General features: G+C 41.1%; 1 protein-coding gene across 1 annotated transcript in view; it reads left to right on the forward strand.

Moving 5' to 3' along the window:
• The first annotated feature begins 525 nt into the window (after positions 1 to 525).
• The window catches only part of col7a1l (collagen type VII alpha 1-like), a 67,011-nt gene continuing 44,033 nt past the window's right edge, over positions 526 to 23,503 (forward strand). Inside the window, exons 1-12 of the mRNA XM_071201848.1 lie at positions 526 to 601; positions 11,198 to 11,378; positions 11,595 to 11,754; positions 13,077 to 13,170; positions 19,996 to 20,169; positions 20,477 to 20,637; positions 21,150 to 21,279; positions 21,385 to 21,501; positions 21,686 to 21,841; positions 22,532 to 22,648; positions 22,759 to 22,905; positions 23,015 to 23,134. Coding sequence (XP_071057949.1) covers positions 526 to 601; positions 11,198 to 11,378; positions 11,595 to 11,754; positions 13,077 to 13,170; positions 19,996 to 20,169; positions 20,477 to 20,637; positions 21,150 to 21,279; positions 21,385 to 21,501; positions 21,686 to 21,841; positions 22,532 to 22,648; positions 22,759 to 22,905; positions 23,015 to 23,134 — 1,633 coding nt within the window. The remainder of the gene's footprint in view (positions 602 to 11,197; positions 11,379 to 11,594; positions 11,755 to 13,076; positions 13,171 to 19,995; positions 20,170 to 20,476; positions 20,638 to 21,149; positions 21,280 to 21,384; positions 21,502 to 21,685; positions 21,842 to 22,531; positions 22,649 to 22,758; positions 22,906 to 23,014; positions 23,135 to 23,503) is intronic.

Consider the following 23,503-nt stretch of genomic DNA (forward strand, 5'->3'; position numbering starts at 1 on the left):
AATTTGAGTTAAAACTGAACCCATAATATTGGAATAGTGTACAACATTATGATAACCTATTTACATTTACCTAAATGATGGCAATAGCCACAAAGTAAAAAGAAAATGATAGGATCTATTTATGTTTGTGAGGATGATTCAATATAATCACATCCGGTGATTTACACTTCAGGCCAAAGGTTTTATAGATATGATGTCAAATGAATCTGAAATGATGCAGTATAAGTCAAGACATCCTCCCTAGTACATACATGCATTCAACACTGTCTCTGGAGATGGGGGAAAAACTCTATGACTGCCTAAGAATCATGAATGCCTCACAAATTAAAAATGTTTGATTATATTTGATCTTTGAGTGCCTCTAATGACTTTTTCCACTGTCTATTCATGTGTATACTTTCAGAAAAGGGGAAATAAGAGTTGGAATTGATGATTGTGGAGTGGAATTGAAGAAGGGGATTTGAGAAGAGAAGAACTGGGAGGAGAAGCCGGTGATCGCAGAAGGAAGAGGAAGAGAGGAAGAGTATGGGCTGCTCTTCTGTGTGGATCCTTCTACTATCCCTTTCTCTGTCCCACCAGAGCGTCACAGCACAAGCTGAAGGTAACAGATGACATCAAGCATCATCAAGCACTTTCTGTTATTGTTTTCCACATATTCAGCCATTCAGTTATACATTCATACATAATTCCAGGCCGTGACTCATTGCCTCACTCACCTTTTTCTATTGTTCCTTCACTTTCTTATTGTCAAATTGGTAGTCATTATACATATTGGTCCATTTCAGAATAATATATATGATATGTTTTATAATGATTGATCATGAAAGTGTTCTCAAAGCTGGTAAAGGTGCAGCTAGTTTGAATGACTTTGTATACTGCAGAGTAGCTTGTGAATTTACTCCAGGTGGAACTATAGTCTGATTTAAGAGTTGATTATTTCACATCATTAATCAACATCTGTAAAGTAACTAAAGGTATTCAAGTAATGTAGTGGAGTAAAAGTACACGATTTACCTCTGAAATGTAGTGTGGAAGAAGTATAAAGTAGCAAAAAATTGAAACACTCAAGTTAAGTACCTCAACATTGTACTTAACTTACTTGAGCAAATGTACTCAGTCACTTTACACCACTGAAATTCAGCCTCATGGCACAATCAGTTTTCAACATCAGTTGTTTGATTCTGAGTCAACACCATATGTCTCAGTGTCCACAATGCTGCTCACTGATCTATGAATTAGATGACTTAGGGGCACAGGCCAGAGAAAGGTCAGGTGCTCAATGACCACAGTCTGTGCTCCGTCATTAAATCTGGACACATGGACTGGAACACGGGGTAGACACTTACCCAGCTCCTCTTTCTCTCCAGGCTGTGTCTAGTCAGCGAATTTTAACATATGCTAGCCTCATGTACCATACAGCACTCTGTCTGCCAGCCTGTCAAACCATCTCCTGGATACAGAACCTTAAGCCCAAGGTGCTATTGGATGTCGCCAAAAGGTCAATCAGCCAATCGAAAGTTTGATTTCCTCCACCTGGAATGTGGTTGGCAGAAAGTGATTTATAAAGTTGTTGGGCAGAATTATGGAGGGATATAAATAGCCCAAGGCCATATTTGAAGCTGCTGCTCCCTTGTAACTGGCTTATTCTTGACAGTGTTAATTCACATTCCGTCATATCACATCATATGAATGTCTGTAGCAACCCTGAGGGCTACTGTTTCACATTACACACAAGAAGAGTGGTCGATTTCAAATTAATACATTGACAACTTCAAGCTACAATAATTGATATTTTTGGATTAACGATGATTCAAATTCCTGTAAGCAATGTATGGATCCCTCAGAGAATCATAATCCAACTTCACTGCTCTATGGATCTTTCTGCCGCTTTCTAGTGAGTCAGGGATTTTTTTGACAGCCCACAAATTGACTGAGTTGGTCATAAACATGGACGCAAATGAATGCTCAATGTCCGCAGGATGTGTAAATAAAATATGCATTTAACGTGTAACACATTGGTTTTGGGAAAGCAGAAGCAACATTAGTATTCACTTGGTACCATGTTTTTGTCCACCAGATATATGTAAGACTAATATTAGCTCTCCTCCCATCTACTGTATGTTTATGGTCTCAACCTACTCTTAATATTTGACTCCTTTAAGGCGGCAGTGGCTCAGTCTGTAAGTACTTGGTCTTGGAACCGAAGGGTCGCCGGTTCACGTCCCGATTAGACCAACAACAACAAAAAGATGGAGTGAGCTGGTAGCTGGAGAGGTGCCAGTTCACCTCCAAGGCCATTGCCGAGGTGCCCTTGAGCAAGGCACCTAACCTCGAAACTGCTCCCTTGGTGCCGGGTATCTGGCAGCCTCTCTGCTCTGCCACCTCTCCTATCTGCATGTGGTTGTGTGTGTGCATATTTATCCTCTGTGTTTGTGCATGTGTATGTAATGTGTGTAAACACAAGAAATGTCCCTGTAAGATTAATAAAGTGTATCTTCTTTAGATGCTAAATGCCTCATATATTGCTAGCAACAAGTCCTCCAACTCATACGACCAAATGGGCTGATTGTTCAGGCCCTTATTACGACCAAATATGTTGTTTGTTCAAAAGCTTAATACGTCCTATAATTACGTTTTAAAGTGTTCGCCCTCTAGTGCTCCTGTTGAATGCACACGTTACAGATGGTCGTTTATTCACAAATAACCCTCTCTGTAAAATCCTAAATTGTAGGATAGTTTGGCCATTAAAATGCTTTTTCATTAGATTTCTAGCGAGAAGTGTAGATTGTACTTTTCAAATCCACGTCCAGTCAATATGTAGGATCTATAGTTTGATAGATATTATGAAGATGATTTGAGGTATGCGGCAGCCTCCATGTGTTACGGGTTGAAAACAGTATTTCCGGTCTCAACGTTTTTATAATAAAACCAATGATCAAATGATTTAACAGTGATATCTGCAGTACTCATCTACTAAAAAACATCAATTTATCCTTGTTAATTATACGACATTTATTGGTTTAAATTGTGTACAATGCTTTTGTGTTTTTCCCATAGGTTTTTCTCTTTCGATTCTGAGAGACACCTTTCTTTTTTCAGAGGTTTTGATAGGCTAAAACATTGATTGTTTTACCCGCAATGCATGTCGGGATATGGTGTTTATATGATATGAAATCGGAAAACATTTAAAAATAATACTTTATTCCGAGTTTTCTTGCTTTTCTTTTTGGAAGTCATCACATAACGGCATTGTAATACACGGTTCGGCTGCATTAAATATTACATATCTGCCGTAGATATTTATTTATAGAGCCCTGATCAGAAGACCTTTTGACAAACTGTAAGAAATGTCGCCAAAACTGAATACGTGACGTGGATCATAGATATATTAGCAATTAAACAACATCTTCCATTTCTTTTCACACAATATGTCTCCTTGCAGTATCAACACTAATTCGGCTGACTTTTATATTTGATCCAATTCGTAGATAGGCTATATTTACACCATAACGGTACACAGCTGATAGAAAGGGATTGTTTTGTAGTTTTTAAAGATATTATTTACTACCTTTCCAACTCCTCGTGCAGTTGACTGTTACAGGTCTATACAGGTTCATAGTACAATGCATAAGCTTCAAATCGAGAGACTGAAACTGTATTTTCCTTTACCGTTCTGTTTTAATTTCACAATAAAGTTAATAGTCATATTATGTTTGATATTATTATGTTTTAATAACTACACCACTGGTTTTTTAACCCGCACCGCCTAGTGGTTAAAGCACGTTATTTAATTTAGTTGTTGAATACGTTTTATTTGATGAAAACATTTAAATATTAAGAGTAGCCTACATACAAAATTGGGGGAAAGTAGAAGGCATGATAGAAATATAGAATAGAAAATATCAAGAAGATACTATAGTGATCTCTACAATAAAACAGTTTAGTGCAGGACATCCAAAGATATTAACAGGAGGATGTGCAAAACAAACAAACTAATAAGGCTTTATTTAAACATTAAAGAATACTTAAGGTCTTCTTTTGAATAAGAAAAAAACGTTGGGGTTATCCACAGATAAATATAAAGTCTGACAAAGTACTTAACGTCCAATATATTGCATAGTTTATTTTGGCACTTGACAATCACCTTCCCAGAATTTGACATAGGTGTAACTATATTTCACATCATTAATCAGAATCTGAAAAGTAACTAAAATAAATGTAGTGGAGTAAAAATACCAGGTTAACCTCTGGATTGTAGTGGAGTAGAACAAAGTAGTATGCTGCTGTAACAAAAACTGGACCCGGGGGCTGGACCCGTCCAATTCCAGTTTTGGAAGGTCTGCCGTGGTTCCATTCCATTTCATAGAGCTGTTTGACACTCATCGTAACCTTGTCGCACTGCCAGTCCAACATCCAATCACAGGGCTTGATGACTAATCACGGGGTTTGTAAAGCAAGGTGGATGTTGTAGTCCCAAATGATAGCTGGGGATTCTGGGTAGTGTAGTGTCTTCGGAAACTGTAGTGTTTAAACTCCGAAAAAACATCTTGTTTCTCTGAATCGAAGGTTAAAAACACAAAAGCATTGTACACAATTTAAACCAATCAATATTGTGTAATTAACAAGGATAAACTGATGTGTTTTAGTGGATGAGTAATGCAGATATCACTGTGTAATCATTTGACAGTGATGGGAATATATCCGGTTTTATTATGAAAACTTTGAGATCGGAAAAACTGTTTTCATGAACAATCGGCCTATATGGTCGTTTTTTGTAAGAGGCCAGGCTGGTTGCTAGTTACTAACTTTCTTATTTTGAAGGAGGTTGGTAGGTATCAGTAGATAGAAGCAAAAATGCTCAGTACCCCTGAAGTGAAGTACCATTTATTTTACCCAAATCCAATTTAAACAACCTTTATTGATTTAAACATGACATAATTCTCGCCCTTGTCCACCAGTTAGTTAGTAATAGGCTATGTGGTTTTCTCCACAGTGTGCAAACTCCTTTTCCCCTCTATCTCCAAATGAGGTTCTTACCCTCATTACCTCTGCCCGTCCTACCACCTGTCCTCTGGACCCTATCCCCTCACACCTCCTTCAGACTATCACTCCTGATATTCTACCGTTTCTCACCCATCTCATCAATACTTCTAACTTCTGGTCACTTTCCAAACAGTCTCAAGGAGGCAAGAGTAAACCCTCTCCTAAAGAAACCCACTCTCAACCCGTCCGATGTTATAAACTACAGGTCTGTCTCTCTCCTCCCGTTCCTGTCTAAAACACTGGAACGCGCTGTCTTTAAACAACTCTCCTGTTATCTCCATCAGAACAACCTTCTTGATCCGCACCAGTCTGGTTTCAAGGCAGGTCACTCCACAGAAACTGCTCTCCTCGCTGTCTCTGAGGAACTGCACACTGCTAAAGCAGCCTCCCTCTCCTCTGTCATCATCCTGTTGTACCTGTCTGCTGCATTCGACACGGTGAACCATCAGATCCTCCTTCGCACTCTCCAAGAACTTGGAGTGTCAGGCTCTGCACTTTCCCTCCTCACCTCATACCTCGAAGACCGCACCTACAGGGTAACTTGGAGAGGGTCCGAGTCCGACCCTTGTCAATTAACTACAGGGGTCCCTCAGGGCTCTGTCCTTGGTCCCCTCCTCTTCTCTCTGTACACAAACTCGCTCGGATCGGTCATTAGCCTGCATGGTTTTTCATACCACTGCTACGCTGACAACACCTAATTAATTATGTATTTTCCCCGCTCAGAGACCCAGGTCGTCGCACGCATCTCTGCTTGTCTAGCAGACATCTCTCAGTGGATGTCTGCTCACCACCTCAAGCTCAACCTTGACAAGACTGAACTGCTTTTTCTTCCGGGAAAAGAGTGTCCCATTCTTGACCTAACAATCAACATCGGCCCCTCTGTTGTTTCCCCGACTCAGACTGCAAGGAATCTGGGTGTGATAACAACCTGTCCTTCACTGCAAACATAGCTGCTACAACCCGCTGCTGCAGATACACTCTTTACAACATCAGGAGGATACGTTCCTTCCTGATCCAGAAAGTGACGCAGGTTCTGGTCCAGGCTCTCATCATCTCACGCCTAGACTACTGCAACTCCCTCCTGGCTGGTCTACCTGCATGTGCCATCCGACCTCCGCAGCTCATCCAGAATGCAGCTGCTCGCCTGGTCTTCAACCTTCCTAAATTTTCCCACACCGCACCACTCCTCCGCTCACTTCACTGGCTTCCAGTAACTGCTAGAATCCACTGCAAGACACTGCTACTTGCGTACCATGCTGCGAATGGATCTGGCCCTTCCTACATCCAGGACATGGTTAAACCATACACCCCAGCACGTGCACTCCGCTCTGCATCAGCCAAACAGCTCGCTGCACCCTCACTGCGAGGGGGACCCAAGTTCCCATCAGCAAAAACACGTGGGTTTGCTATCCTGGCTCCAAAATGGTGAAATGAGCTCCCCATTGAAATCAGGACAGCAGAAAGCTTACACACCTTCCGGCGAAGACTACAAACTCATCTCTTTCGACTCCACTTCGACTGATACAATTACTAACAAAGCACTTATATATTAACAAAGGACAGGCTTATCAAAAGCCGGTTAAGTAGCAATTGAAATGTTTTGGCTCTATGAAACCTGATGTACTTATATGATTCTGTTTTCTTGAAGTTTGTATCTTCTTGCTCGAATGCACTTATTGTAAGTCGCTTTGGATAAAAGCGTCAGCTAAATGCAATGTAATGTAATGTTCTCTATTATCTTCCAACTGAACTGCTTTGAATTCAGATGCGAACAACAACATGAATATGACATGACTGCAAACAGATGCTGGGGGAATGCCTTTGCATTTGTCATGTTTTCTTTAATATTTCTGTCCTATATTTCCTAGCTTCAATGCAAATGACTCTTATTTTCTTTTTATATTAACCTTTACATTCATTTGTCCTGATAACATCTGAACCTGAGGTGTACTCTCTAATGTTTCACAACTTTTCTCTTGATCTTGTTAGAGCTGATTGCAGCAGTGCATCATTATTTCCTAGACATTTTCTTTCCTTGCAGAATTTTCTGCAGCATATGCTGTATCCACTGAGCCACATCCAAGGGGTAAATCAATGGTGGTCTAATGTACACAACCTTTGAGACATCAGCATAGATAACCTTCAATAAAACCCTTCCTAATCCCTCAGCATGTGTTGTTTTCTTATTCTTGGCATGTGGTCCTCACCTGGCTGCCATACCAGACTGACACACTTCTAGATAATTCATCTAGTTCCTCTTCCATCTCCACCATCTTCGGGGAGCCTCCTTGCTCACAATCTCCACCACGTTTATGTGCTTTTACAGAAATCTATGGACTAGAAAATGCATCACAATAATTAGAAAAAGCAAAGTGTGTAGACAAGGGTTGTTGACTGCCTATATGAGGCTCAACTCAGGATGGGAACGATGAACATCCTGTTTATTTGCATCAGTGGTTTAAACTGTGGTTTTGCTTCTGTTGTGGGCAGAGATAGTAGATAGGTATTTGAGGGAGAACATAATGTTAGGTCGCCCTGGGCTGGAGACATATGTCTCCCCCTGTGAATCCTGGGATTACAGCCAAAGGAAAAAGGGCAAAATAATAGAGAAAGCTCTGTAATGAAATCGAGGAGCTGAGTTATCACATACAGAACAATCAGTGGTGCCTATCTCTTATTCACCACACTAATCAATGCTGTCGTCACCATGGTTTATTGCATATGTAATGCCAGAATATTGACTCAGAGGGCATTTGCACACGCAGCAGATTTCTGTGTCGAGTTGGAGCGTTTGATAGTACAGTACTGTATATCAATGTGGAGAATTAATGTGTGAAGGTGTGTTCATCTGAGTTGCAAGAGATAATGTATGTGGGAGTGTGTGTATATACCAACACATCCTCACTCCCAGGTCGGCCTATGTTGACGTTATGTCAAGTCCCCTGCCGGCTTTTTCCAACGCAAGGGGGGGGGCCTTAGCGTCCATTTTCAACGCAAGGGGGGGGGCCTTAGCGTCCATTTTCAACGCAAGGGGGGGGGGCCTTAGCGTCCATTTTCAGCTTTCCGGGATGTCCATGTGCTTCTATGGACGCTCATGGAAGCACGGCATTCGTTTGTGTCGACTGCCCTTAAAGGCAATGTGAGCGTCCATTCTCATTGGATAGCGGAGAATTGTACACCCGGAAGTAAATATTCCCCTTACTGACGATTGATTTTACAGTGATATCTGCACTACTCATCGACTAAAAAACACCAGATTATCCTTGTTAATTACACAACATTGATTGGTTTAAATTGTGTGCAATGCTTTTGTATTTTTCCCCTTCGATTCGGAGAAACAAATCTTTTTTCGGAGTAAAGGATGGCAGAAGACACTACACTACCCAGAATCCCCAGCTATCATTTCTCCCTGCAGAAAAAGAAAACATGGCCGAACTTCGTTTTATTCTGGGTGTAAAATGCCTATTTTAAAGTTAGTTTGGCCATTAAAATGCGTTTTGATGTCATTTGATGCGAGAAATATGAGTTGTTATTTCAGATTATGTGTGCAGTGGATGTACATGATCTTTAGTTTGCTAGTTATTACGAAGATTACTTCAGGAAATTGCGTCCAACGTTTTCATTGTTACCAAGGTGGTTGCTAGGGACGCTGCTATCGATATTATTTCTGTTATGTTGTGTAACTGTTTAATGGTGTTATCTTTATTGCTACCCCCTTCCCCGTCAATGTATAGTGTTGGTCCACAGCGCAAACATATTAGTTTAACAAAATCCGCATCTAAAGATACGTTATTTCCCCCTCTGCAATTCCAGTCTCACATCTCACAGCACATCGTCATTAACAAATACCGGAAACAGACCGAAAACATTTTTAAAAAATAAAATAATACTTTATTCCGAGTGTGCTTGCTTTTCTCTTTGAAAGTCATCACATAACGGCATTGTAATACACGGTTCGGCTGCATTAAATATTACATATCTGCCGTAGTTCTGTATTTATAGCCCTGATGAGAAGACAAACATGAGGAACTGAAAACGTGACGTGGATCATAAATATATCAGCCATTAAACAACATCTTACATTTCTTTTCACACAATGCGTCTCCTTGCAGTATCAACACTAATTCGGCTCACTTTTATATTTGATCCAATTGGTAGATAGGCTGTATTTACACCATAAAGGTGCACAGATGATATAAAGAGACACCTGGTGGTTAAAGCATGTTATTGAATTTCATTATTTTTATTATTAGATATTAATAGGATCCCTATAAAGTATATTCATTACTCGTTATTCTCTACTAATAGTTAATTAAAGACTGTATATAATGACTATTTTGCACATCCCGTTCAAGATTTCAAGATGTTCTAAGGTTTATTGACATATCATATAGGTATGGTGTAGTTCTGCACTGAATGAAAAACTTGGGTCGCAGGTTCCTCAACAGTGCATTACAAGACATCTATCAATATGTGTGCATACCTCCAGCAATGTTAACTATGTTGAAGCACTTATTTTAACTGATATTATACATAATGTATTATACTCTTATGATGTATGCAGATATTTCATCTCCGGCCTTGTCAGGTATTGAACAATCAATAAATAAAGAACACAGAATTGTTAAATATAAAACACAGAATTTGTGTGATTATACTAAATGATTTTCAAATAAACACCACTGCATATTTAACTGTTACACATGCTGATGTAACGCAAATGTTCCAACTTGGGATCAATAAAGTATATCTTATCTTAAGCTGATCGATGGCTATGCCATATTTGCAAAATGTGCCTCTGAACCTTGACAAGTGCATGTTTCAGGCTTATCAATTAATGTAATGTTATCAATTAACAACAGGAGGGGTCACAAACATAAGTCCAGCTGTTAAATAAAGCTCTTCTGACCTTAGCTGGCGTGTGGGTATATATATTAATACTGCCCATTATGGGCACCAGCAATTTTCACCCATTTATTAATTATATGTTTTAAATGTGAGTGTTTCCTGTCCCCTAAACCTCCAGGGATGTACACAGTTTAACACTGGCAACTTCTTATTATGGGAAATATGAAAACGTCTTTTAAAACTACAACTCCCAGTAGAGACGTGCCATAGAGAACATGTTGCGAAACAGAATAGCCAGCATGTGTAGTTCTGGGGACGGGGTGGGGGGGGGGGGGGGGGCGCGGTGGACCCGTTCAAATCCAGTTTTGAACAGTCTGCCGTGGTTCCATCCCATTTCAAGTGCTGTTCGAGGCTCGGTAACCCTCGGAGCACACTCTCCAATGACAGAGCTTGAGGACTATCATGGGGTTTGTCAAACAGAGCACATGGTGTAGTCCAAACGATAGCTGGGGATTCTGGGTAGTGTAGTGTCTTCATTGCGTTTAAGGGCAGTTGACACAAACGAATGCCGTGCTTCCATGAGCGTCCATAGCAGCACATGGACATCCCGGAAAGCTGAAAATGGACGCTAAGGGCCCCCCCCTTGCGTTGAAAATGGACGCTAAGGCCCCCCCCCTTGCGTTGAAAATGGACGCTAAGGCCCCCCCCCCTTGGAAAAAGCAGGCAGGGGACTTGACATAACGTCAACATAGGCCGACCTGGGAGTGAGGATGTGTTGTATATACATGTAGTTACTGCATCAGGTTTCTTGCACGTCTGGCTTTTTAACAGCACTTTAAAACACATCCGAGTCCTGCTGGCAAACGCATCAGATCCTTATGTTAAATGCGTGTGTTTGCCTGAGCGAGGGGACTGACCCTGATTTTGGGCGTGTTTACCTTATTATTCTAAGCGTTCTTCATCGCTGTACTAAACTTTTATTGCTGGAGTGCTCAGAATATTGATAGTCTCTTTGGCTCACTTGTGTCTCATTAAAGATTCATAGGGATTTGTGCAGGGCTTTAGCTGTAATACAGAAGCAAGTAGAAGGAAACACCTTTTCAGGATGGAAGAAGACTGCTCTCTGGTGGTCAGTGTGGGGATTAGACAAAAAGTCTCAACCAACCTTTAACCCTAAAAAGGCCAAAATTGGAATATTTTTTAAAGATAAGGTCAAGGTATTTTGAATTCTATCATCACCGATTCCCCTGATCCTCACTCTTCGGTATTTATGCACACACTAACTCATCCCTTCTTCTTCCCTCAGCATGCAAGACGGTGGTGCAGGCAGACATAGTGTTTCTGGTGGATGAGTCATGGAGTGTGGGCCAGACCAGCTTCTCCAGGGTCAAAGACTTCATCTCGACCATCATCTCCTCCTTTCAGGGCATGGTGTTTGGAACAGAGGGGGTCCGATTTGGAGTCACCGTCTTTGGGGATGTCCCAAAGTAATACTTGAATATCAAAATGTTAAAGACAGCAATTAATTGCTATTAAGCCAGACACATTTATGTTTTGTCCACATCTGTTAGAAAAAACAGAAAAAACACAATATTTAAATTAAAGGAGAAACAAAACACAATGTACACAAACTCCAATATCTGTTTTAGCTATTTCCTTTTTGATACTGTACATGATCGTATTTCCCCTGTTTATCTGTGTAGGATGCGGATTGCTTTGACAGACTACAGCTCACAGGAAGAGGTGCTCCGAGCCGTCAGAGACCTCCCCTATGTGGGTGGATCGAGGAGGATGGGGGACGCCCTCCAGTTTCTGGTTGACTCCGTGTTCAGCCCTGTTATCAGCCGTGACCATGCCCCGAAGGTAGAGTGCTTCATGTGAAAACCTATCCGTGGTGACTGCATTCGTCTGCCATAAAGGGATTTAGTCCAACAGACTTGGAGCAAAGCATGGAAAAAAGATACCCTTGAAATGTGCCAGAAACTACACATGCTGTAGGTAATTTCAAGAATAAGCAAAGGTAAAAGAGGTCTCATAACAACAACTTCTTCCATGAATGTTAACAATACAAAGGGCATATCTCTTGTTAATGTATGACAAAGTGTTGACACAGACGCAACTGGAAGATGATTGATTCAAGATTACAGCCCACACGGCAAAGACTATTTCTTCCAGCTGGACATTATCATGGATATGATACTCTGGCCCTATTTGAAAGGAAATTACTAGTTAGAGGTCTGTATTTGTACAGGAAGGAACATTGTGTGGAAAGACACAAACAAAACAAACAAAGAGGATGACTGATAGAAAAGTTACTATTGGAAACAGGTTTTACTTTGGTTTGTTGTTTTGCTTCCAGAAGAAAAAAGGAAAGGGGGGAGGCAAAACATTGTGCGTTTGCCACGGATTTAACATGCTAAATATGCTGAATGACTGTGCATAAGGGTAGATTAAAGGCCAAAAGTGAGATACTCCTCAACAGGTCCATTTGATGGCCATCCAGCGATAAACAATGGAGATGAACCTTCTTTGTCACAGAATCATGTTTCAAATTGGTACTGATGAGCCCCGCTAATGCTATTCCAAAAGTATTCAGTTTGTGTAAACTTAATGTCTCAGACAGTCTAACACCGTAGTGTGGCTTCGCTATAACACAGCTGGTTAGCATTCCATTCGCCTCTCTATCTCCGAGTTAGTGTGTGAATCATGTTGCAGCAGCACTCTTGACGTGGGAAGGCAGTGAATTCAGGATTAGCTGATATATCAAATTGTACAGCCAGAGCACATGCAGCTAAATTCTCATATCGATGATTTCTAGCCCCCTCCGTCATTGACTGATGGATGAGCTCTGAAGTAACTGTTTTAATTTTCCTTAATGGGCAAATTACCAGTTTCTGTATAGCATCATTGAATTCCACTTTGGCTTAAGGTTTGATTTATTGGGCTGGAGTAAAACCATGAGTCCATGCTTTTTGAGCATAACTCTGAATAGCAGGGCTGTTATTTTTATTGAAATAAAACGTTGTTTGGCTAGTGAATAAACATCGATTAAACACATAACTAACACAAAACTAAATGCAGAAACTGAATAACTGTAATGAAAACAAACTGCTGTCGTTGTTATGCAAATTATCAGGTTGTTTTTTGATTGTTTAATTTATGATTATTTCTGTCACCCTGCACAGATTGTTGTAATGATCACAAACGGACGTTCAGGCGACCTGGTCGATGCTGCAGCCAAAGCTGTGGCTGACAATGGGATTTCTCTCTTTGCAGTAGGTGAGTGTGGACGTATTGTGGATTCCTGCAACATCCCCACTGCAGAGACCGCTCACATTTTATTGGAGCTCTGCCGGCTTATCTGCAGTGTTTGCACTCAGAAATTCATGTCCTGAACATTTTAATTCATTGGATTCAGTGTGGGTATTTGTGACTGTGAGTGTGCATGACATTCTTGTTTTTGAGAGTCTGAGTGTTTGTATGGGCAAACGTAACAACGTCTACTACTAAATATGTATTCATCTCCTGTGCTGTAAAAGTTTACTTTTTGACGGTGTGGAAAAGCTTTTTTATCCTACATGTTTCCCCCACTCATGAATACAAACTGCTGATAACCCACAAGTATACTTACACATACAGTTGCAAGAAAAAGTATGTGAAACCATTGGAATTACCTGGATTTCTGCATAAGTTGGTCATAAAATATGTTCTGATCTTCATCTAAGTCACAACAATAGACAAACACAGTCTGTTTAAACTAATACCACACAAACAATTATATGTTTTCATGTTTGTATTGAACACACCATGTAAACATTGACAGTACAGAGTGGAAAAAGTATGTGAATCCCTAGGTTAAATACTTCTTCAAGAGCTAATTGGAGTCAGGAGTCAGCCAACCTGGAGTCCAATCAATGAGACGAGATTGGAGGTGTTGGTTAAAGCTGCCCTGCCCTATAAAAAATACACACCAGTTTTGAATTTGCTATTCTTAAGAAGCATTGCCAGATGTGAGCCATGCCTCGCACAGAAGAGCTCTCAGAAGACCTGCGATTAAGAACTGTTGACTTGCATAAAGCTGGAAAGGGTTCCAGAAGTATCTCTAAAAGCCTTGATGTTCATCAGTCCACGGTAAGACAAGTTGTCTATAAATGGAGAAAGTTCAGCACTGTTGCTACTCTCCTTAGGAGTGGCTGTCCTGTAAAGATGACTGCAAGAGCACGGCGCAGAATGCTCAATGAGGTGAAGAAGAATCCTAGAGTGTCGGCTAGAGACTTAAAGAACTCTCTGGCACATGCTAACATCTCTGTTGACGAATCTACGATACGTAAAACACTGAACAAGAATGGAGTTCATGGGAGGACACCACGGAGGAAGCCACTGCTGTCCAGAAAAAACATTGCTGCACGTTTGAAGTCTGCAAAAGAGCACCTGGATGTTCCACAGCACTACTGGCAACATATTCTGTGGACAGATGAAACCAAAGTTGAGTTGTTTGGAAGGAACACACAACGCTATGTGTGGAGAATCCAAAGGGTTTCTTGCAACTGTATCTCTTACACACACGCATGAGCCCACAAGCCCACAACTCACTCCCTCAGCTGGGAGCGGTGTAATAATTACTGCTCATTAGCCGGTGGTGTGCTAATCGCAGCCATTTTTCATTAGGCGATTCAGTGTCCTCCATCTGCACCTCTGACACTGAGGCTTGCTCCTCTCGTTCATCACTCCCGCAGAGAAGCTCCACGTACCTCCCCTGTACTCGTGCTAATCCAAGCCCTGCCTATGGAGCCTGTATTGCAGTCTTGATAACAAATATGCACAAATATATGCATCTCAATGCATGTTCCTGTCTAGGTTCAGGTTTTAAGTAACTGGTATTGTGACCCCGCTCTCCCTAAAGACTTGCATCATGTTCATTTGCATCTTTTAAAAAAGGTTTTGTATGTTTCAGAATGGTACAACTTTTTGAGCTCTGATTTAATCTTTAGCAGGTGTTTGTCATTTCCATGAACTAACAAAAACAGCCTATGCATGTACCCTGGATGTATAAAGATAATTCATGCAGATCTCAAATTAATCACTCAAACTCAGTGACGTGCGGTGAGGTTCATGGCTGGTGAGGCACTGACTCTTTCAGAGTCCGATTTACAAATATTATATTTTGACCTTAATCGAAATATTCGGTTATTTTCAAAAGCTTTTTTGGTCTGATGCTTCGATTTATTTTAAACAGCCCGTTCAACAAAAGGATACCCAAAATCTAAATATTGGATTGTTCTTTCTTAGTAAGATCCCATTTTCATTACAATTGTGGTCTTACCTTGACTTGAAGATGAAGTCCATGCTATCCTTCTGGACAACAATCTCTATTACTTTTTTGTAAAAGTCCTCCTTATCTTCCTGTAGTTTCAAAAGTCTAGTTTGTTGTTTGCGTCTACCGTCTCTGCGTAGAATAACAGTAGCAACAAGAACCTGTGGGCTCACGTGCGCCCCCTTCAGTGCGGCAGAGGTTATGGCTGCCTCCCCTGGTGCTTTTTTCATTGCCGTTGTATGATGAGACCAGCGAGCCTAAATATCATATATACGTGAAATAAGTTATTTAGAGACTATGGATGGCGAGGATAAATGTAATAAAGGGATCTACAAACATTACATTGGTGACATACAGTGAGATGGTGCAGGCATGCGCTTTTAGATGCGCAGCTCCTCTGTCTTGGAATAGTCTGCAAATTAAATGGAAACTGAACAATCTGGTGCCACTAAATGTTTTTAAAGCTCGGTTGGATGCTAGTCAATCAGAAGCTATTGGTACCTGTTTATGTGGGTAATTTTGTAAATGATGCTGGATGATGTCCTTTTGTTGTTCTGTTTATGCTTTTATGTTTCATGTGGAACTACTTGAGCAGGTCTCCCTTGGAAAAGAGATCAATGATCTCAATGGGATTTTATCTGTATAAATAAAGGTTTGAAATGAAATGAAATGAGGGCCCGCTTTCCAGCCAGTTTCTGTGGGGTGACGCAATCTGAGGTGAGGCAGTGTTTATCTGTGCCTCACCTTACCCCACAGTAACTGGCTTGAGCACGCTCACAAAAGAAGTGCCCGCGTTAAATTAGTGCCCGCGCTCCAGCCAGTTACTGTGGGCTTACGAGAGGCAGAGCTCGTCCCTGCCTCACTTCTCATCGCTACCCGTAGTTGTAGCGGAGCTCGGCAAATTTGCTGATTTTGACTATAAATAACAACACCAAAGTACTCTGTTTTCCCAAGGATATGGTCTCTGACTTGGCTGAGAAGATCCTGCATATTGGGGCTGAACATCCGACTGTGAAGAATGTGGTACTGCACATTGGAACAAATTATGTTTTGAAACAACAGTCAGAAGTGCTGAAAAAAGACTTTAAATGTCTGTTGGAAACTGTCAGCTCTCTAAATGCAGAGGTGTTCATCAGTGGCCCTCTACCGCCAGTCAGAAGAGGAGTGGAGAGATTCAGCAGATTGTTTGCACTGAACACCTGGCTTTCAACTGTCTGTACTGACCATTCTGTCAATTGTATTGACAACTTTTACTTTTTCTGGGACCGCAGACATCTTTTTAAGGCAAATGGAGTTTGTCTGAACAAGTCAGGAGTGAAATTGTTTATTTCTAACGTATTAACTGCCTACGTCATCAATCTGTTCCCTCTGCCAAGGACAAGTGGCAAGAGGAATCAAAACAAGAGAGACACAACACATCGCTCAGAAAACCTTGAAAATCTATCACTGCCTGAGGAATGTCTTGATTATGGGAGACAAATGGAGGAGTCTCCACCGCCCTTCACCCCCCCTTATCACCTCTGAGGATACTCTTCCTTCACCCCACAGCTCTCTCTACTCTCCGTTCACCCTTTCACCCTCGCCCACCCTCCTGGAGATCGCTGAACACACGAAGGAGATACAGTGGGTTGGCACCGATTCCTTCCTGGAGTTCAAAGACCAAACTAAGGCGATACGCAGGGTTGGCAGCATGTCCTTTACCCCCGCTCCTCAACGACGCCCACCAAAATCACCGCAGAGACGCGCACCATCTCCCCTGTCTTCATCACCGTGCCCACGTCAACCACCTCCCCCCCCTTCAAGAAAGAATCTGCAGTCTCCGAAGCCTGATAAGAATGTGTGTGTACAAAACGCAACAAACTCTTACTGATATGTGCTGGGTCCAGGCTCAAGGGCGTATGGCACTCTCAACTCTTTCCAGGACATGCCGGGGCCCTGCCAGTAGCTTTGCCGATATCTGTGTTGATAGGTAATAGATTAAGAGCGGTGAATCAGCTTAGAAACAGGAAGTGCTCAAACGTTTGTGTGAGTTTATCAAATGTAGCAGTGATTCCATGTCAGCCACAGCTTGTCACAAAAAATCTTACTGATAGTGTATCCAACAAACTTAAACTAGCTTTATTAAATGTCAGGTCTCTGGCAGGAAAAACATTTTTAATCAATGATTTTATCAGTGAGCACAATCTTGATTTTATGTTTTTAACGGAAACTTGGATTGAACAAAATAACAGTGCAGCTGTTCTTATCGAATCAACCCCTCCCAACTTTAGTGTTATGAGTCAGGAAAGAATGCATAAGAAAGGTGGTGGAGTTGCTATTTTGTTCAATGATTCCATTCAATGCAGGAAGACATCTTATGGGAACTTTGCTTCTTTTGAATATGTGGCCCTTCAGCTGAAATGCTCCTCTCCAGCTCTGTTCCTAAATATCTATAGACCACCCAAATACTGTGCAAGCTTTTTTGATGACTTTACTGAACTGCTGTCTATAGTGTGTATTGACTTTGACCGTCTAGTCATTATTGGTGATTTTAACATCCATGTTGACAACCCCCAGGACAGAGGGGCTAAAGAACTGTTTTGTGTTCTTGATAGCTATGGACTGACTCAGCATGTGACGGAGCCCACACACAATAAGGGGCACACTCTGGACTTAATTATCTCAAAGGGTCTGCATATCTCTAAGGTTGTGGTGACTGATGTTGCACTCTCTGATCATTCCTGTGTTTTCTTTGAGAGCTCTATTTCTGTTCACAAATTTTTTCAAAAAGAGGTAACCACAAAGCAATATTTAACTGAAAACACTAGGGAAATGTTTACTCAGAATTTTTCTTCCACACTTGCCCCTGCTAACATCTCAGTAAATGAGCTAGTAGATAATTTTAATTAAAAAATAAAAAATGTTATCGATGCCATTGCTCCAACTAAGGTAAAGGAAGTGACTGGGAAGAAAATATCTCCATGGAGAAAGGCCATGACCGTGAGAGCAGAAAAAAGAGAGTGTAGAAAAGCTGAACGTAGGTGAGGAAAAACAAATCTCCAGGTTCACTTTGAAATCTATAAAGAGAGACTTGGCCATTATAATTTGGAATTGAAAAACGCACGACAGTCTTTCTTCTCTGACATCATTACCAAAAACAAAAAACAAAAACAATGCATGTGTTTGCTACCGTCGACAGACTAACTAACCCCCCAGTGTCAGTAGCCTCTGAATTTCTATCCACCAGGGCATGCAATGATTTTGCCTCCTTCTTCACTGACAACATTCAGAAAATCAGACAAGCAGTCAGTGCCTCTGCATCAGGTACAGCAAATGTGTTGTCCCTATGTCCAGTCCACCTAATATCAATTCAAACACCATGACACAATTCCATCAGATTAATGATAAAAACCTAGAGGACATTATTCAACTTCTGAAATCCTCCTCTTGCTGCCTTGATATTATTCCAACAGGATTTTTCAAAGATGTTTTGCCTTGCATGGCCTCAGATCTACTTCATATAGTAAAGAAATCTCTTCACTCAGGTATTTTTCCACAGGCCCTGAAAACTGCAGTCATTAAACCGCTCTTAAAAAAGAATAATCTAGACGCTTCAGTAATGAACAACTACAGGCCCATATCAAACCTGCCATTTCTAGGTAAAATCATTGAAAAAGTTGTTTTTCAACAGTTGAGTAATTTCTTGCATTTAAATAGTTGTTTCGATGTGTTCCAGTCAGGCTTTCGTCCAAACCACAGCACTGAGACTGCTCTTGTAAAGGTCTTCAATGACATCCACTTAAACACAGACAGTGGCAGAACTTCAGTGTTAGTATTATTAGATCTCAGTGCTGCGTTTGACACTGTTGACCACAACATATTACTCGACCGACTAGAAAACTGGATGGGACTTTCGGAAACAGTTCTAAATTGGTTTGAATCCTACTTAAAGGACAGAAAAAAACTTTGTTTCTATAGGTAAATACACATCTGAGTTGACAAATATGACATGTGGGGTACCTCAAGGCTCCATCTTGGGGCCTCTTCTCTTTAACATCTACATGCTACCACTGGCTCAGATAATAAAAAACAACAAAGTAAGTTACCATAGATATGCGGATGACACACAATTTCACCAGGAGACTATGCTCCAATTCAAACACTGAGTGCATTGAACAAATCAATGACTGGATGTGTCAGAACTTTCTCCAATTAAACAAAGATAAAACTGAGGTAATGGTTTTTGGAGCCAAGGCAGAACGTATCAAAGTTAGCGCTGAGCTTCAGTCTGCAATGTTCAGAACAACAGATAAAGCCAGAAATCTAGGTGTAGTCATGGACTCTGACCTGAGTTTCAACAGTCACATTAAAACAGTTACTAAATCAGCCTACTATCACCTAAAGAATATATCTAGGATTAAAAGACTAATGTCACAGCAGGATTTGGAAAAACTTGTCCATGCTTTTATCTTCAGTAGACTGGACTACTGTAATGGTGTCTTTGCAGGTCTCACTAACAAATATATTAGAAAGCTGCAGGCTCTGCCTCCCCTGACTGCACGTCGCTGCTCAAACTGCCACAGCTCCTCTTAGTGGTGTAAGTTTGTAAAGAAAACAGCTATGATTAATATTCACTTGTTTTTATTACGCCTTAATCAAGTGAGCCTTATCAAATGTTTGGCAGGCCATTTATTGTGTTCATTGTTTTTGAAAGGTTGTTATCTGACTTTTCTAAACGTAGTGGGCTTATGGTGTGTAGACAGAGGGTGTTTATTTGACTGCATTGTGTGTTTTTGTCGGTCCTGTGCCAGGTGTTCGTGGGGCTGATGAGGCAGAGCTAAGGAGGATCGTGTCAGAGCCACATGAGGAGCACCTGTTACGCGGCGCTGACTACTCTGTCCTTGAAACCATCCTTCCCAAACTGTCCCGCAGGGTGTGCTTTACTGCCTCTGAACCACCACTTCCTGTGAAAATTCCCCAGCCTGGTGGGTCAATACACATCCAGTTTCAAAAATAATTTAACCAACCTTCATTTAAAAAAAAAAAAAAGATGCCCTTATACTGACAGCTGTTTACATGTCTAGTGATGCTTGCAAAGTACAATAAATATGATTAATATTTCTCTCTTCTCTCAATATGCCCTGAAGTTTTGTCACTAAAATGGATTTATCTTGCTGACAGGTTTTACTGCAAAACCACTTTGCATGTTTAATGTTCCCTGTTCCTTTTCTCACAGATATTTCATGTAAATTGTCATCCAATGCCTCTTCCTGTACCTTCTCTCAAACCTAGTTGAGAAGCGTGTGGTGGGCCCCAGAGACCTGCAGGTTAGCGAGTTGGCCCACAGTTCCCTCAGACTGACATGGGGCCAAGCCACAGGTGGTGTCACTGGATATCGTCTCCTCATCTACCCTCTCAGCTCCAGTGGAAGCCTCCCCCTCCAACAAAGACAGGTGCGGTGTAACCACTGTGCATGATTAAAGTTACAGTGCAGTCCATCCCTCAATTGCTCATGCCCATGACTGCTTATGCTCAAAACTGCATGTCAACTCTAACTACATGTGTGACCAGCAAATGTACTGCACATACAAGCATTGAGTCATTGTGTTGTATGTACAATTAAATCTGTGTAACTTTCCAAATCGCACAATATTGCATCAATGGGATCAGCATGATCCCTATTTCTCCCACAATATCTGCGCTTCGGTTTTACCTGCAGTGGTACTCTTGATAAACAGAACAACAAATTAATAATGTATGTTATAAAGCACAACACCCCATCTAATTTGAATATAATAGAGAAGATGGAATTAAACCTTTAATTTCATCAAAGCACAAGGATGCTGGTGGCTGCTGTCTCTGTGTATTTCTCTCTTCTGCCCTAACTTCAACACACACATGCATGCACACACGCACACACATACCCTGTCTCCTCTCAATCTTCTGCATTGATTGTATTCAACAGGTTGATGTGAAGGCAGATGTGAACACCGCTGTAGTTAGTGAGCTGAGTCCTAAAACAGACTATTCCCTCACTCTCTACGCTGTCTACTCCAGCCTTATAGGAGATTCAGCAACAATCACCGTCCAGACAAGTGGGTGTCACACACCATTGCATGCTCATGCACAAATACTTCTGCCCATTTGTTTTCCATTTCACTGTACCTTGCTTACCTGAGCAACAATGTTCTGCCTTGTAGCCCCTTTGCCTCAGGTGTCAAACTTCCGAGTTATCGAGGAGGGCCTGTACTCTCTGCGCCTGGGATGGACGCCTTCTCTAGGGAAGCTCAACGGATTTAAGATATTCATCCCAAGATGTATGCTTGCAATACACAATGCAATTATTATCATTTTACAACCCACACATTGCAAGTATGAAGTATACAAATGTCTGTTTTACAGACAAGTGTATACATCTCAGTTTCTACAGGCATTTGTATACATCTCCGTTTCTAATAGACACGTTTTGAGTCTGATTCTTCTGGATGTTTTGTTCTGCAGCCGACCGACCAGGATTTGCATATGAGAACCTGCTTCCTGGAGACAAATCTTCCCATGTGATTGACAGCCTGGAGGAAGATAAGAAGTACACCATCAGTATTTATGCTGTTTACCCCCAGGGACCAAGTGAAAGTGTTTCAATAGTAGGGAAGACATGTAAGTGTATTGCTTTGATGAAAACACCTCCTTTTGTATGTTCACTTTCCACTTAATTTAGTTTTATTTACCACTTGTAATACTCTGACTTAACACTGACAAAAATATGTATAGCTGTTATAATTGGAAACAAGCTACACAAGGAAGCAAATGCCAATGTGTAATACTGTAATATTACCACAGCATGGCGCTGTTGTTCTGGAGAAACACTTGCACAAGGTCCTTTACATGCAGACTCATTTATCTCTATTTCATAGTGCTAGAGAAATATCTCCAGAGGTCTTGAGTTGAATGGATTGAGATTGTTATGTTTCTTATTTTATTAAAGGGGACCTATTATGCAAAATCCACTTTTTCACGTCTTTTATGCATAAGCATGTGTCCCCCATGTTTAAAGAGATTCTGAAAGTTTCAGGAAAAAAGATTCGCTCACTTTTTGTCCTGATCCATTTATATAAAAACATGAAAATGAGCTGATCAGATTTTGGCCACTTTATGATGTCATAACGATTCTTTGGCTTGTGTAACCATTAGCCAATCACCAATCAAGGTCATTTAAATTAAATAACTTGACTCTTATCATAACTATGATTTTTTTAAATGACTAAATATACTTAGACTGAATATTGAATATGAGTGTGCTCTTCCTGCATATGTGTGTGTTTGTGTGAACATGGGTGTGTTTCACAGTAAAACTGGTACGAGTTCAGAAGTTCCTGGTTCAAAACGCCACCACAGACACCGTCCAGGCACGATGGGCATCCGTTAAGGGTGCCACAGGATACCGTCTGACATGGGAATCCCCAGGTACGGTTCCATCTTTACTTAGTAATTATACACAAGGTTTATCAAACTGAAAATAACCGTGGTTTGTGAAACAAAGCCAAAAAGTGTCTCTCTCTCTATATATCTTTCAGATGGCCACATAGAGAACATAAACCTCGGGGACAACTTTAACTTCTACATGATCCAGGGCCTGCACTCAGCCTCTGAGTACACCATCACCATCAACCCCATATTTGGAGACGTTGAGGGGCCCATCACCAGCACCAAACTCAAGACATGTAACTAGCACTTGTATAAAATAAATTAAAAATACATGTACACGGTTACAGTTTCAAAGACCCATACAAGATTAGATGAAGATGTCCTTCATGTCTTTTTTTGTCTCAGTGGAAAGCAGCGCAGTACAAACTTTGAAGGTGTCTGCTGTGAGCACCAGTACTGCTGTCATCTCATGGAACAGTGTCCCAGGGGCCACAGGGTACAGACTGGCCTGGGGACCCACTCCAGGTGAGTCACTTTCTCTCTTTGTCAGCCTTCATGTTTTTGCTTTTGACACCATCAAAGTACCCCCTGGTTGTTCTAGTGATACATCAGATTACTCTCGGGTATATAAATGATCTCAATACAAAAACGTATCCAGTTATCGAGAGTACGTGTATGCATGCGTGTCCATGTTTGATTCTAATACTGATATGCTGCCTTTCTAGCAGCGACAGACTCACTCTAACAAAAGCTTTTGAAATGTCCCTCTTTTACACTAGACACTTCTGCCACAGGGATGTGACAGGTGGCAGTGCGACTAACCCTGATGAAATACAAATGTTAGGGTCAACAGAGGAGGATGTTTTTTTCCAGAGGCTTTAATGCTGAGCCAGA

This window comes from Pseudochaenichthys georgianus, chromosome 23 (assembly GCF_902827115.2).
Source record: "Pseudochaenichthys georgianus chromosome 23, fPseGeo1.2, whole genome shotgun sequence".
NCBI lineage: Eukaryota > Metazoa > Chordata > Actinopteri > Perciformes > Channichthyidae > Pseudochaenichthys > Pseudochaenichthys georgianus.